Raw genomic sequence first — 13,367 nt, forward strand, 5'->3', positions numbered from 1 at the left:
ACCCAAATTAGAGAAAGACTGCTAAGCAAAAAATATATAAAAACAAGTTATTTATTTTCCATTTTGTTAAAAAAAAGGGGGGGGGGAGGCGGCTAGGGGTAATTTAATGGCACAGTTCTTCCTGAGCAGAGACCCTAGGCTCATCCCCAACATTGAAAACAAAAAAAAAAAAAAAAAGAAAACCCACCAGAAAATGTGTTTATAAGTTAGGTCTGAGCTTTCTGCCTGGTCCTCTCTGAGCTGCTCCTCACAAAAGAAAACGACTCACACAAACTGCCTTCTGAGAACAAGGTTTAATTAGTCTAGAATTATGATTATAATATTTCACTATTATGATTATAATAAATTACTACCAATGCCAGGGTAGCCTTTATGAACTACTTGGGTTTGGTTTTCCCGGTCACTTCTGAAAAACCGAAGTGGCTTATCCAGTCCTGGCATATGTGTGGAAATCAAAGTGTGTTTGTCATTGTACAGAGAAGCACAGGGGCTCCCTGTTTCTACTTGTCCTTTGGAGCCCGTTTGCTGCAGTCCTTGAGATGCCCTAAATGCATTCTCCTGCTTCCTGTTCTTTGAGAGCAAGGCATACTTTGAAGTCTATCACCTAAATCTTATTTTTTTCCCTTTTTCCCTTTGGGGGCGCCTGGCCAAGGGAAGCCTCGCAGGTACAGGCAGTCAGCGACATTGTGAGCAATGTAGTAGAGGTTCAGCATGGCGGCGGGGCTGAGGATGTCGGCTTCCGGCTTCTTCGACTTCTGCTTCTTCCCGGCGGACTTGGGCCGGCCTTTTCCCTTCTTCCCTTTACCTGCCTTTCAGAGACAAGTACAAACACAGGAAATTACACTCTGTCACGTTTGTTTGTTTGTTTGTTTTTTGGATACGGCGTCTCACCACATAGACCTTCCTGGCTGGCCTTGAACTCGCACAGATCTGTCTGACTCGGTCTCCCGAGTGCTGGGATCAAAGGCATGCACCATCCAGGCCTGCCTCGAAACAGTTTTCCACATTTCCTTAGTGACTTTAAAGGGAAATAAAAGCCTAAGTGGGTTGGGGGCGGTGACGCAAACTGCCACAGCAAATACACTTACCTGTTTAAATTAACCATACATGTCTGAAAGTTCCCAGCACAGAGTTGGTTAGTGCTGAAGGAAAGAAAAGGCTAGTCCCATGTGATGTCTATGTATATCACATTATTGTATTGCATCCCACAAATACATAGAAATATTATATATCATTAAAAAAATGCTTGCCTGGAGCAGGAAGCATCAGATGCCACCGACTGTGTCAAATGCGTGCTAAGCAGCTCTTGTTTACAGAGACCCCTGGTCCTTTCTTATGTGGCGATTTGTTGCATTCTGATTTGCATAAGCTGCAAAAAGACAGGGCATTGCGCATGCGCACGTCTCTGAGGCACTCACGGAAGCTGTAGAGACAGACAGCCGAGAGGTGCTTTCCAACTCTGCTGCTCTCTTCCTGCTGAAGAACGGGAACCACAGACCTGCTGTGCTTTCCCTGCTTTCTGAACCCCAGGAGGGGAAACCTATGGGAATCTATTTTACAAAATTATTCTTGACTTTTTCTCTGGAGGGCTGCATACTAAAAATTAAATTTAAAACAAATTATGCAGCCAGGAGACAAGTCCATATTTTGGTCTTTGTTATGCAAGCACTTTCTACATAAGCAGTTGTGAGATTTAAGTGAGACATAGATGCAAAACAGGGGGGTCAAGATAAACAGATCAATGGAACAGAATAAAGAGCCCAGGAATAGGAGCTGGAGAGATGGCTCAGAGGTTAAGATCACTGTCTGCTCTTCAGAGGTCCTGAGTTCAAATCCCAGCAACCACATGGTGGCTCACAGCCATCTGTAATGGGATCCGATGCCCTCTTCTGGCCGCAGGTACACATAGGTAGAGCCTCATTTACATAAAAATAATGATGAAGAGAGCCCAGAAATAACTGCACACAAACTTACATCACAGCTCATCACAGCAACAAACTTATGAAGTATGGATGAGAATAATGTCATGGCTGGGAGTCACCACAATAGGAGAAACTAAAAACTGGTGCCCTACAGTCTACAGTGCTAGAATAGTGAAGGGCGATCAGAGAATACAAAAGCAAGGAATATGTGGACTTAAACTTGATCATAGGCCTAAATATAAAACCCCAAATTACAAAATGTCTAGAGTCCTATGGCCTTCCGTTTGGCAAAGATTTCTTCTTGGATATAACATCAGAACCACAGCTTGTGTCCTGTGGTCTGACTATGAAATGTTCCTGTAGGTCTGTGTGTTTCAACACTTGTCTCCCAGAAGCTGGTGGGGCTGTTTGGGGCAGATGCTGGCTGCTCCTCCTGTAGGCAGGGGTGGGGGGTGGGGAGCCTTTCTGGTGCAGGGTGGGGTACTTTGAGGTTTTACAGCAGGGGTCCATTTGTTCTCCATGATTCCAGGCTGAGTTCAAACTCATAACCATGCCTTCCCTGGTTCTAGCCTTTGGAATTAGAAACCAAAATAAATGCTCTCTTCTCTAAAGTTTGCCTTGGTATTCAGTCATAGAAACAGGGAAATACATAACATGTCTGAAGAACAAGTTGCTGAGCTTGCAGTCAAAATGTAAAATGTCTGCTTACCAATAGGTATTAATGCTAATGAATGCTAAGCCAGGGACTGGGAGAAAATACCTCTAAAACATTTGATAAAGGCCTACATCCATAATAAAGAGTGCCCAAATCACAATAAACCACTCAATAAAACCAAGAGAACCATTCAATAAAAATCAGCAAAATATTCAAATGGACACTTCCTTGAAAATAGGAGACTCGAGAAATGAGCACAGGAACAGACACCATAGTTGGACGTCAGGCATAGACAAAGCCTACAAGACATGTAACACACACCTCGTATAAGGGCTCCATATTCAACCAGTCATATGGTCAAGTAACGGTGAGCAAGTGCAGGGACTGGGTACCGAAACTAACAGAACCGCTTTGGAAGCTACACTGACAATTTCTTTTTAAGTTAGACACACCCCTGGCATTTGACATAGCCATTCTACTCTTAAAGTATTTACCCAAAGAAATGAAAGCATCTTCTACTTAAAGACTTGTACCTAACTTCTCAAAGTAGCTTAATTTGTCACAGCTCAAGGCAGAAACACTCTTACAAATGCTCATTAGCAAGTAAACTGACAAACATTGTGGTGAGACCTCAGAATGGAGCCATGGAAAATGAGTAATCATATAAGCAAATTTCAGAGTAATTATGAGTGACAGCACTCGGCGGAGGCGGGACGTACCAGCGGAGGCGGGGACGTACCTTTACTCCCTGTCCTCAGGAGTTCAAGGCCAGTCTGATCTATGTGAGTTTTAAGGCAGCCAGGGCTGCTTAGTGAGAGTCTATGTGAGCAGTAAGGACATATATACAGAAAAAAGGCTGCCTGCCCCAGGCTAATAATGCTATACCCTATATGGGGAACACATTGGGAGCACCTTTACCCACAACCCACCTCAGTAGCAACCACCCAGTCCTTTGGTTGGCTCAGTGCAACTCTGAGGTTCCATCCTTAGGACAACTTCCTGAGGAAGACTACTTGGCTACATCTTTGCTGATCTCTTTATATTCCACAAACTTGCCAGGTTCCTGTGTTTGGAGACCCTTCCTCTCCCTATAGGCTTTCACACAACTGAAGGGGAATAATGTTTTATCTCTCTCTTCTGACTCTATTCAAATATCGCCTCTTTACAAAGACCTCCTTAGGCTCCTGGCACCCCAGATATAAAGATTAGTAGCAAGCCTTTGCCTAGCATGTGCAGTGACCCACCTGACACCGTATTTAATGTCTTCCCTTACCTAGAGTCGTCATGTAAGTACTTACTACCCAACCAGATACATCACCAAGCAGGAGAGCAGAGCTGAGTCTGTCCGTGGTAGTGCTGGCTCCAAGCACTCACGTAGTGACCTGTCTGTAAACTACCCAACCAGGCCTTTCCCTCCGAAGGATCTTTTTTTTCTGGCTCTTCACCTTAGGCATTTTTTTTTACTACTATATTGGTTACTTTTCTTTTGCTGTGATAAAACAGCATGACTGAAAACACTGTACAGAGGAACCAGATTACTTTTGCCTTACAGAGGGAGACTTCCCACTGAGGAGGCGTGGCCAGGGCAGGAAGCAGAGTGAAGCAGAAGTCAGGAGGCCATGAGATCTCAGAGCACCCACCCACAGTGACAGACTTCCTGCACCACATCCCTAAACAGCCCTGCAACTGGGGACCAAGTGTTTAAATATGTGTCTATGGGAGATAGTTCGCATTAAAACCATTGCAACTACTGAATAGTGATTGATAGCAATGCAGAGTTTGTAAGTTTACCACTGAATTCCTTAGCCTAAACCATTATTGGGCACATTGCATGAATGCCATCTGCTGAATGAATAATGAATTACCATCAGATGGAGTGTTGGTTGGAATCGGAAATGTCCCTAACAGGTTCACATTTTGATTGTTTATTCCCAAGAGGGCTTTGCAGAGACTTTAGGAGATGGAGCTAGGTAGCAGAAGTAGGTCTCTAGGGGTGTGTCTTACCTGGCCCACCCCTTTCTGCTGAGTTGTCACAGCTGTTGGAAGACCAGGATAAAGCCTGACCTCCTAACAGGTAAAGTAGAAGACCCCTAGCAGGTAGAATAGAGCCAAAAATGTAGGCTAGCCAGTTTTGCAATACTATCCTTCTATTTTAGGAACTGGCTGACCATAAAAGAATTTATGTCCCTAAGGTCAGGATGACTCTGTTTCAGAAACTGACTGACCATAAAAACATAAAAGTTAAATAACACATTATAAACAATCTTGAGAAACCGGATGTTCCCCTCTCGATTCTTCACTGGTAATTTTCACCTTATAGGCAATCTTGAGAAACCAGGTATTTCCCTTACAATTCTTCACTGGTGTTTTTGGTATTTTTCAATGACATACTCCCCCCCCCCCCCGCCCCGTTGTGGTTTGTTTTTCTTAAAAACCTCTTCTCTCAGCCACTCAGGGTCAGACTCCTCTACCCCTGTGTGGGATATGAGTCTCGACCCCAGTGCACTAGTTCATTAAAAAACCTTGTGTAATTGCATCAAGGATGGTCTCTCATGAGTTCTTGGGGGGTCGTGTTATCCCAAGACTTGACTGAGGGTCTCCCCTCTGCGGGGGTCTTGCACTGTGAACAGCCACTGTTGCACTCTTCCCTGCCACCAACTCTGCCTTCTCCACCACGAGGGACTGAAACTTGAGTGACCCAAAGAAGCCCTCCTTCTCTTAAATGCTTCAGGTCACAGCCGCCAGAGAAGCAATTAGTTCAGACACAATGCAGATGCAGGCTGTAGAAGGCAAACACTCCTTTCCGATGTCCTCAAGTTCAAAATGCCCCTTTCATTCACTCAAGTATTTCCAAATACCTGTGGGGAGCCGAATGCAGACACCATTACAAGATGGCGCTGGCTCCCTCACGGTTTGAGGTAAACAACTCCATATATAGTAATGCTCTTGTCAGCTAAGGCGCTGCACCCTGCTCATGCACAGTACATAACCTATCTCCGGCCAATCCCGAGGCCTCTGGTGTCAGCAGACTGGTGACAACCAATCATGGCAAGCCCGTATGCGCTTCTCCCTATATAAGCAGACAGCTAGGGTAGTTCGGGCCCCCTCGCTTCCTGCTCTCCCCTTCAATCAAGAGGCTCCAATAAAGCGTGATCTGAGAAGAATCCTCTGGTGGTGGTCGTCTTTCCTCGCTGGTCGAGGAGTGCGCCACAAATACCTGCTGTGTTCCTGTCTCTACCAGTTACAGATCTACTAGGAAGTAGATCTGGGATGCTGTCCTCAGGAGGCTCACAGTCCAGGGAGGGAAAAAAGACTCCAGTCTTACCACAAACACATTGATGAGTGGCCCATCTGGCTTCATGTGGTAGGACAGGCAGGGATACTAAGGAAGGGTCCTGAAAACGAGGCTGAAAGGTTAGAGAATGTGTAGGCAGGACTAACAGCCCAAATAGGAGCTTTGAGGTTGGAGAGGTTATGCAAAGAAAAAGGGACCAAACAAGGTCAGAGTGGCTGTCCACAAGCAAATGGGGAGAAGGTGGGGTGGGGATGGACAGTGGGAGAATCAAGTCTGGACAGCAAGTGAAGAGAGCTTCGGCCTCTGTAAACTAACAAGCTGGACATTTATACAAGGAGCATGAAGAAGCCGTTTGTTTCGAGGGCTTTGCGCGTCGTTCTACACTTCCTGGGTCTGGAAAAAGAACGGCAGCTGTATAGAAGCCTAGAAATGTAAGTTCGCAGACGGCACTTTTACTTAATACTATACTTAGTTCTAGAAGAAAGCAGAACCACAGGCTTACTAAACACAGTGCAAACTGCAGGCTAAAGGAAAGCAAGGCAGGCAGGACAGCGCAAGTGTGGCGCAAAGGGCTATGGGTACTTACGAAGCAGCAGGAAGCAGGAGGTATTTCTACTCTAGGAGAAAAAACTCAGTAATCACGATAGGGCAGGTGCAAGGACAGCAACAAGGGTCTAGTTTGGGGAATACTTTTTTTAAGCAGAGATGGTAATACCGTTATTGTGCCAGAAGTTGAGGCCCCTTTACCATGAGTACTGAGCGGCAAATTCAACAGTGGTTCCTGAGGAAAGGGGCACTCTAGAAAGAAAGATGAGGCTGGGAAAGAGGCCACCGGTTGCAGGATGAGGCTGAAGAACAGGAGGGATCCTGACAGAAGGGGTATGGTAGGGCGGGGTTAAAGGTAGCGTGGGCACCCCCTTCCCCCCAGGCTCAACCTTACTTTATTACATGTAAAGAATTCTCCGGTACAACTCGGCATCCTGGATAGTCCCTTATAGACGTGTTCTTAGTTTTGGGGCTCCAACCCCATTGCTGATCTCCCTCTATTTTCCAAACGCCAAAGCATCTTCTAGGAGTGAAAGTAACCCCACAGCACCAAGGGACTAAAACCAGTCTCACAGAAAGGGCACAGCCTGAATCTGCCGCTGCTGACCATCAGATGCTGACTTACAGATCATCGTCGTAAGTCCCTCTCAGCCTGCTTCTCCTGTGACAAGCTGGGTTGAACTGTACCGGGTGGGGATGGCCGAAGACCTGGGTCTCAAAGGCTTGTGAACCCCCCACTGTAAGATGGGTATGTCCACGGTCATTTCTTTCTCAGCTGAGGTGTACAGGCACCACATTTTCTCCCCCTCAACCCCTCGGGCCCCGTTCCTGAGGCTCCCCTAGCCCCCGCGAGCGCTCTCACCGGCGTATTGTCGCCTGCCCCGGCCGTGGCCGCACCTCCAATTGAGCGCCTTCGCGGTGTGCGGAGGCGCGGATGCTGGTAAGCAAGGCTCGGATCACCCCACTCCCGGGGCTGGGCCGCGGGGCAGCCGGACAGCCCGCTGTCAGCGCACCGCGGCGGCCGAACCCCGCACTGTTTACCTGTTGCTAGGGCACCGGGGCGGGGCGTGCGGCAGTGGGCGGAGCCCGGCGAGCCTTTGGGCCTTTCAATTTGATCAGCCTACAGTTTGTCGCCTTTCGCTTCGGTTTACGCGGAGGAGACAAAGGACTGTGAACTCCAACTGGGAGCAAAGTAGTGTAATTTTGCCCCCCTTCGGGGCAACTGGGCGGGGCATGAGGGGAAGGGGCGGGCCGCCAAGATTAGCAGTTTTGGCTTTGGGAAGGGAAGGCTAGAGAGAGAATGCGGGCTAAATCAGTCTCTTGAAACCATCGGAAACTCTTTGATTTCTTCCGGTAAACAAGAATAAGGTCTCTGAGGGACGAGGTGAGAATAACAGAAGAAATGTCGATACAGGCCTCAGGAGAGGAAGGTGGGCAGGGTTCTTACATTATGGGTGGGGCTGGCTGAAGTACAGTTCGCTTAGTTCGCTTCTAATCTTGTGAGTCGATCCTTTTCTCCCAGAAAGGGAATGCGTTTGGGGTATAATTGTACCGTGGGAATTCAGCGTCCAGTATGGGGCAAGGTTCTTGAAGTGAAGGTTGGAGGAGGAAGAGGAAGGGTATGAACTGCTAGGTGCAGAAAGTTGGCTCAAAGCAGCTATTAGGGGTAAGCTGCCCCTTCAGCCTCTGCATGTTCTTAGAGTAGTGATTTGGGAAGGCTTTCTGAAGGGATGACGTCAAAACAGATCTAGACGTCAAGGAGCAGCCAACTCCTATCAAAATCACGGGCAGAAGGGGGGTGAACCATGGAACGGAAAAATCCTGAAAGGCCTTACAAGCAACGGTAGGCTTTGCTAGCTTCTCAGTTAGTGAAATGACTTTCAAAACCAAGTGTTTATGTTCTTTGGAGTTTTCATTGACAAGACTATGTTTTGTTTGGCAGTTTTATCATGAATTTATATATCCTTGATATGGCAAATCCTCCTGTGTTTTATCCTTTATAGACTGGCTTTAAATCCAAGGCTTGGGAGTAGCTCCTTCCCCTGATAATACTTCAGTGGCTTTTGTTTGTTTGTTTGTCTGTTTGTTTGTTTCCAGCTTTCCAAGGTTAATCTCTGCAGGGACCATTTCAAATTTTGTTCCTGTTTTTTATTTGATCAACAACTTGTTGGGCTGGAGGGATGGCTCCGTGGTTAGAGCACCGACTGCTCTTCCAGAGGTCCTGAGTTTAAATCCCAGCAACCACATGGTGGCTCACAACCATCTGTAATGGGATCTGATGCCCTCTTCTGGTGTGTCTGAAAACAGCTACAGTGTACTTACTTACAATTAATAAATAAATAATTTTTAAAGACCCAACTTGTTTGTGGTGGTGGAACATGGTGGGTTCTTGACTACACACAAGGCTAAGAAGAAAGGTTGCGACTGACAGTGAGGGGTTGTGAATGACAACAGCGCCATGGGCACTGTTGCATATATTTGAATGTTTGGTTCCCAGTTGGTGGAACTGCTTGGGAAGGATTAGGAGGTATGGCCTTGCTGATGGATGTATGCCACTGGAGGAGACCCAGCCCTCCCTTCTCTCCCTCAAACTTACGGATAAGATGGACGCTCACTCTCGCTCCAGCACCATGGTTGTCTGCTGCCTGCCATGATCTGCACCATGGATCTGTAAGCCAGCTCCCAGTTAAATGCTCTGTTCTATAAGTTGGTCATGGTGTCTCTCCACAGCAATGGATCAGTGACTCAGACAGATGGTGGTGGTCTTTATTCTGAGGGAGACAGTACTTACACAAATGCAGGGCTCCCTTCAGTAGCTGAATAGCTCAATGCAAAATGGAAATAGAAGGAAGCAAGGAAAGAAGCCACTAATATCTCCCAACCCCCAGGCCTCCTGACTTTCTCAGGTCTCTGTAGCAGCCCATACTCCCAGCAAGCTCCAAACTGGCAACGTGCCTTGCATCTCACCCTGCCCAACCTGCCTCTGGCCTGATGTCCCTCTTCTCTCTGATCACTGCCACGTTTGTGTTTGTGTGGTCTTTGCCTGGGCTGCTGCAGTCCTGGACCCTGCTCCCCCCCTGACTTCTGTGCCCCTCCTTTGTATTTTGAAGCATGAGCTAACCATGGGTCACTCATTTTCAAAACTGTTCAGTGATGTTTCCTAGGATGAGTTATGAATGCTTTGGTTAGGCATCTCTAGCATAACAGACATGTCACAGTTGTTCTTCCCTGGGGGTTGTGGTTCTGTCCAGCCCCTCGGCCTCTGCTTCTGTGTTCCCTGTGTCTTGATGTCCTGCTGACCAGAGGCCCTATGAAGGCTAAGGCCAGGCAAATTGGAGCTATACTCTGCCCCAGAGCTCTGCTGCAACCACCTGCTTAGGCAGGCACAGCATTTCTTTACTTACGGTCCCCACATGTGACAACATCTTTTAGGCCCATGATTATATATGCCACAGTAGTAGTGACAGACAAACTAGGAACAATTTTTATGATTCATTGGGAAGTATGGCCTTCATCCTGCCAAATCTGCTGACTTCATGATCATTGATCTCCGGGCGTGAGTTACTAGAAGACACAGCCGTCACTTTCTATCGCTGTAATAAGATACCCAAGGTAAAGAATAGAACAACAAAAGATTTATTTAGCACACAGTTTTGGAGCCCGAAAGATCAGAGCTCCCTTCTTTGTCCTTTTGTGAGGTCATAATGTCAGATGACAGGACAGGAATGCATCTGAATTAGTAAAAGAGGGAGGCAGGCTTAATGGTCAAGCTCACTCTTAAAGATTTATCTACTCTATGTGAGTGCACTGTCGCTGTCCTCAGACACCAGAAGAGGGCATCAGATCCCATCACAGATGGTTGTGAGCTACCATGTGGTTGCTGGGATTTGAACTCAGGACCTCAGGAAGATCAGTCAGTGCTCTTAACCTCTGAGCCATCTCTCCAGCCAAGGTTCACTCTTTATAACAGCCCATTTCCCCCTTTTATTTCTTCTCTTTGCCTCCTGAGTGCTGAGATTGCAAGCACGTACCTCCATGTCCACCTAGACAAGAGTTGGCCAACTTCTTACTTGCTTTTCTTTCTTATGCTGTTGGAGACCCAGCTCTGAGAGATACTTCTAGCCCAATAACCCAGTCTTGTAAGACCTCCCCCAATCCCAGTGACCTGACTAACTTCTAGTAGGTCATGCCCCTTTTGATTTTTATTATATTTTACATTTATTTGCAAGTATGTGTGTGCATTTGCAAATGTGGACCTCACAGGACGTCTTACGGGATTTGGTTCTTTCCCCCTACCATGCGGGTACAACTTGGGCTGTCAACTTTGTGGTAGGTGCCTTTACCTCCTGAGCCATGTTCCCAGTGTCTGTTTTTTGTTTTGGACACAGGATTTCATTATCTAGTCCTGGGTGGTGTGAGATTTGGTGTGTAATCTGGGTTGTTCTTGAACCCAAGAATGTTTCTCCTGCTTCTGCCTCCTGAGTATTGGACCTTGCTCTTTTTTGAGAGGGTTTTACTATACATGCTCACTCCAAGGGAAAATGCTGGAGGAAGAGGGGAAGGGGTGAAGATGAGGTAAATACAGTGTACACATGTGGGAAATTCTCAAAAATTAACATGTAGAAAAATAAAGTCATTCATCTTTGATCCTCCTGAGTGCTGGGAGTCTGGGGTGGTTCTCCCATGTCTACCCCATCACCTCAGCATTGCCACACTGGATACCAGGCTTCTAATGCATGATCCCTTCAGGGACACATGCTGTATTCAAACTATAGCATTTCCTGTAGTCTCTCCCTTGTTTGGGGGGTAAGCATCATGCTTCTGGCTTATCCAACCTCCCGTAGATGTCCCATGTCTACCTGCCTCTTGCTGCACTCCAAATGTGAACTGGTCTCAAAGCTCGGTCCTCAGCCCCATGTCTTCCCTCAGTAAGGGAAGTAAGACACTCACATAGCCTAGTGACATCATCTTTCAGGATAAACAGTTTCCATAATGATGAAAAACCTTTGTCTGAGCCCAGCCTTCAGCCCCCACCATCTCTGTGCGGCTGCTTCTTTCCACTGCTTGCTCTCCACCTGATAACCAGGTGTGCACACTCCTCTCACCTGATAACCAGGTGTGCACACTCCTCTCACCTGATAACCAGGTGTGCACACTCCTCTCACCTGATAACCAGGTGTGCACACTCCTCTCACCTGATAACCAGGTGTGCACACTCCTCTCACCTGATAACCAGGTGTGCACACTCCTCTCACCTGATAACCAGGTGTGCACATCACTCTCTCCTGATAACCAGGTGTGCACACTCCTCTCACTTAATAACCAATTGTTCCCACTACTCTCTCTGTCAGCTCCTTCCGGTCAGTCTTGAATGGTGAAGCCATGGCCCTAGGCCTGGGAACCTTTGGAAATCTTGTGTCAGACCATCCACTGACATTCTCATCAGGACAGACTTCATCCTCTCAGCACTGTGTAGATAGCTAACACTAAGAGAATCCTGGCAGCTGCTTGGTGAGCACTTTGCACAGGACCAGTGAAATAGCTTCTGTTATGCTCCGAAGTTTCTCTGTGAGGTCAGGGAATGGCTGACTTGCTCTCCTTTAGCACAGACTGGCGAAAGTCAACGTTCGTCTCTTTTGTGATGACTCTGGCCTTTTCCTTTTTGTACACATTCTGGGCAGGCATCACGGGTCCTGTTAGCTGGGTGGCCAGTGTAAGTTCTTTAGCAGAACTGTCTCCCTTCTTTGAGCAGAAGGCTTCCTGGGAAAATGGATCTTGGAGCCGCAGTCCTTCGGGCGCTGCACGTTGGCCTGGAGTGATTCTGCAGATCTGTTTCACCTCCTTAGGTCCACAGAGATGCCGATGGTGCGAGCCATTTTCTTGTGGACACCAGCCACCCTGAGTTCCTCCAGGCTGAAGCCCCTGCCAGCCCGGACCTTGGTGTGGTATCTCACTGTAGGGCACCTCGCGATGGACCTGATGGGACCGGATGCCAGACAAGGGGCAGTGCGGCGCGTCTGCGGATCTCGCGTGCCAGGTGGTTGAACCAAGTGTCCACTCGACGCTGCCAATCCTTGTGGATGTGAGGCTTCAGGATGATGCCATTCCGGCTGGGCGCCATGGCTGCCTCCTCTACAGGAGAATGGCAGAGCAGGAAAGGGATAGTTGTAGAGTTTGAAACAGTTCTCTGAATCGTATTTTATATGGTTTCCTATAAGGGTGATAAGACAGCATAAAAATAAAAATGTCTTGGGATGTAATGTCTTTCCAGTAAGCCCTACTTTAAAGGAGATAGACATCTTGAGACTAGAGATATGGCTCAGCTGTCATGAGCACTTGCTACTATTACAGAAGACCTGGGTCTGGTGCTGGGCACCCCCACAGCACCTCACAACCATCTAGAATTCCAGTTCCAGAGTGAATGCCTATAAATGGAAACACTTTAATATAAATGTGGCAGTGAATTAATCCAGTGGCTGTATTTATTTACCTTATGCTAGTCCCCAGTAACTTCACAGAGAAAGCAAGATTTAAAACTGCGCCTCGATAGCCGAGCAGTTAGATCTACTAATCTGTCTGCCTTGCCCATCCCATGACACTTGCATATGACCTGGCTATTCGGACCCTTTCAGGTTTCAACTCCTCCATCTTACCAGTTGATCTGAACCTCCCTCTCACTCCTTCCCCTGGCTGGCGGATGTCCCGCCCTATTCTCCATTCTGCCCAGCCATTGGGTGATCCGCATTAATTGACAAGGCAGAGAATAATAGCTGTTTAAACAAACTTGAGACAGAAGTCTTTTTTAAAATTTTAAGATTTATTATATTTTATGTATGTGAGTACACTGTCATTGTCTTCAGACACACCAGAAGGGGGCATCTGATCCCATTACAGATGGTTGAGAGCCTCCGTGTGGTTGCTGGGAATTGAACTCAGGACCTCAGGAAGA

At 47.2% G+C, this 13,367-nt stretch overlaps 1 protein-coding gene and 1 pseudogene across 2 annotated transcripts; both read right to left on the minus strand.

Annotated features, from left to right (window-relative positions):
• Positions 1-611: 611 nt before the first annotated feature.
• On the minus strand, positions 612-10,455 carry SMKR1 (small lysine rich protein 1; the record flags this gene model as incomplete). The annotated part of the gene is made up of 3 exons (XM_080932439.1): positions 612-809; positions 7,281-7,538; positions 10,450-10,455. 3 exons carry the CDS (start codon positions 10,453-10,455, stop codon positions 612-614), a joined length of 462 nt encoding a protein of 153 aa, XP_080788565.1.
• A 1,537-nt stretch (positions 10,456-11,992) lies between these two features.
• Positions 11,993-12,539, minus strand: LOC308432670 (large ribosomal subunit protein eL13-like; annotated as a pseudogene). The gene has a single exon. The product of its transcript is annotated as a large ribosomal subunit protein eL13-like (transcript).
• Between the last annotated feature and the right edge of the window lie 828 nt (positions 12,540-13,367).

This window comes from Micromys minutus (assembly GCF_963924665.1).
Source record: "Micromys minutus genome assembly, chromosome: 18".
Taxonomy (NCBI): Eukaryota; Metazoa; Chordata; class Mammalia; order Rodentia; family Muridae; genus Micromys; species Micromys minutus.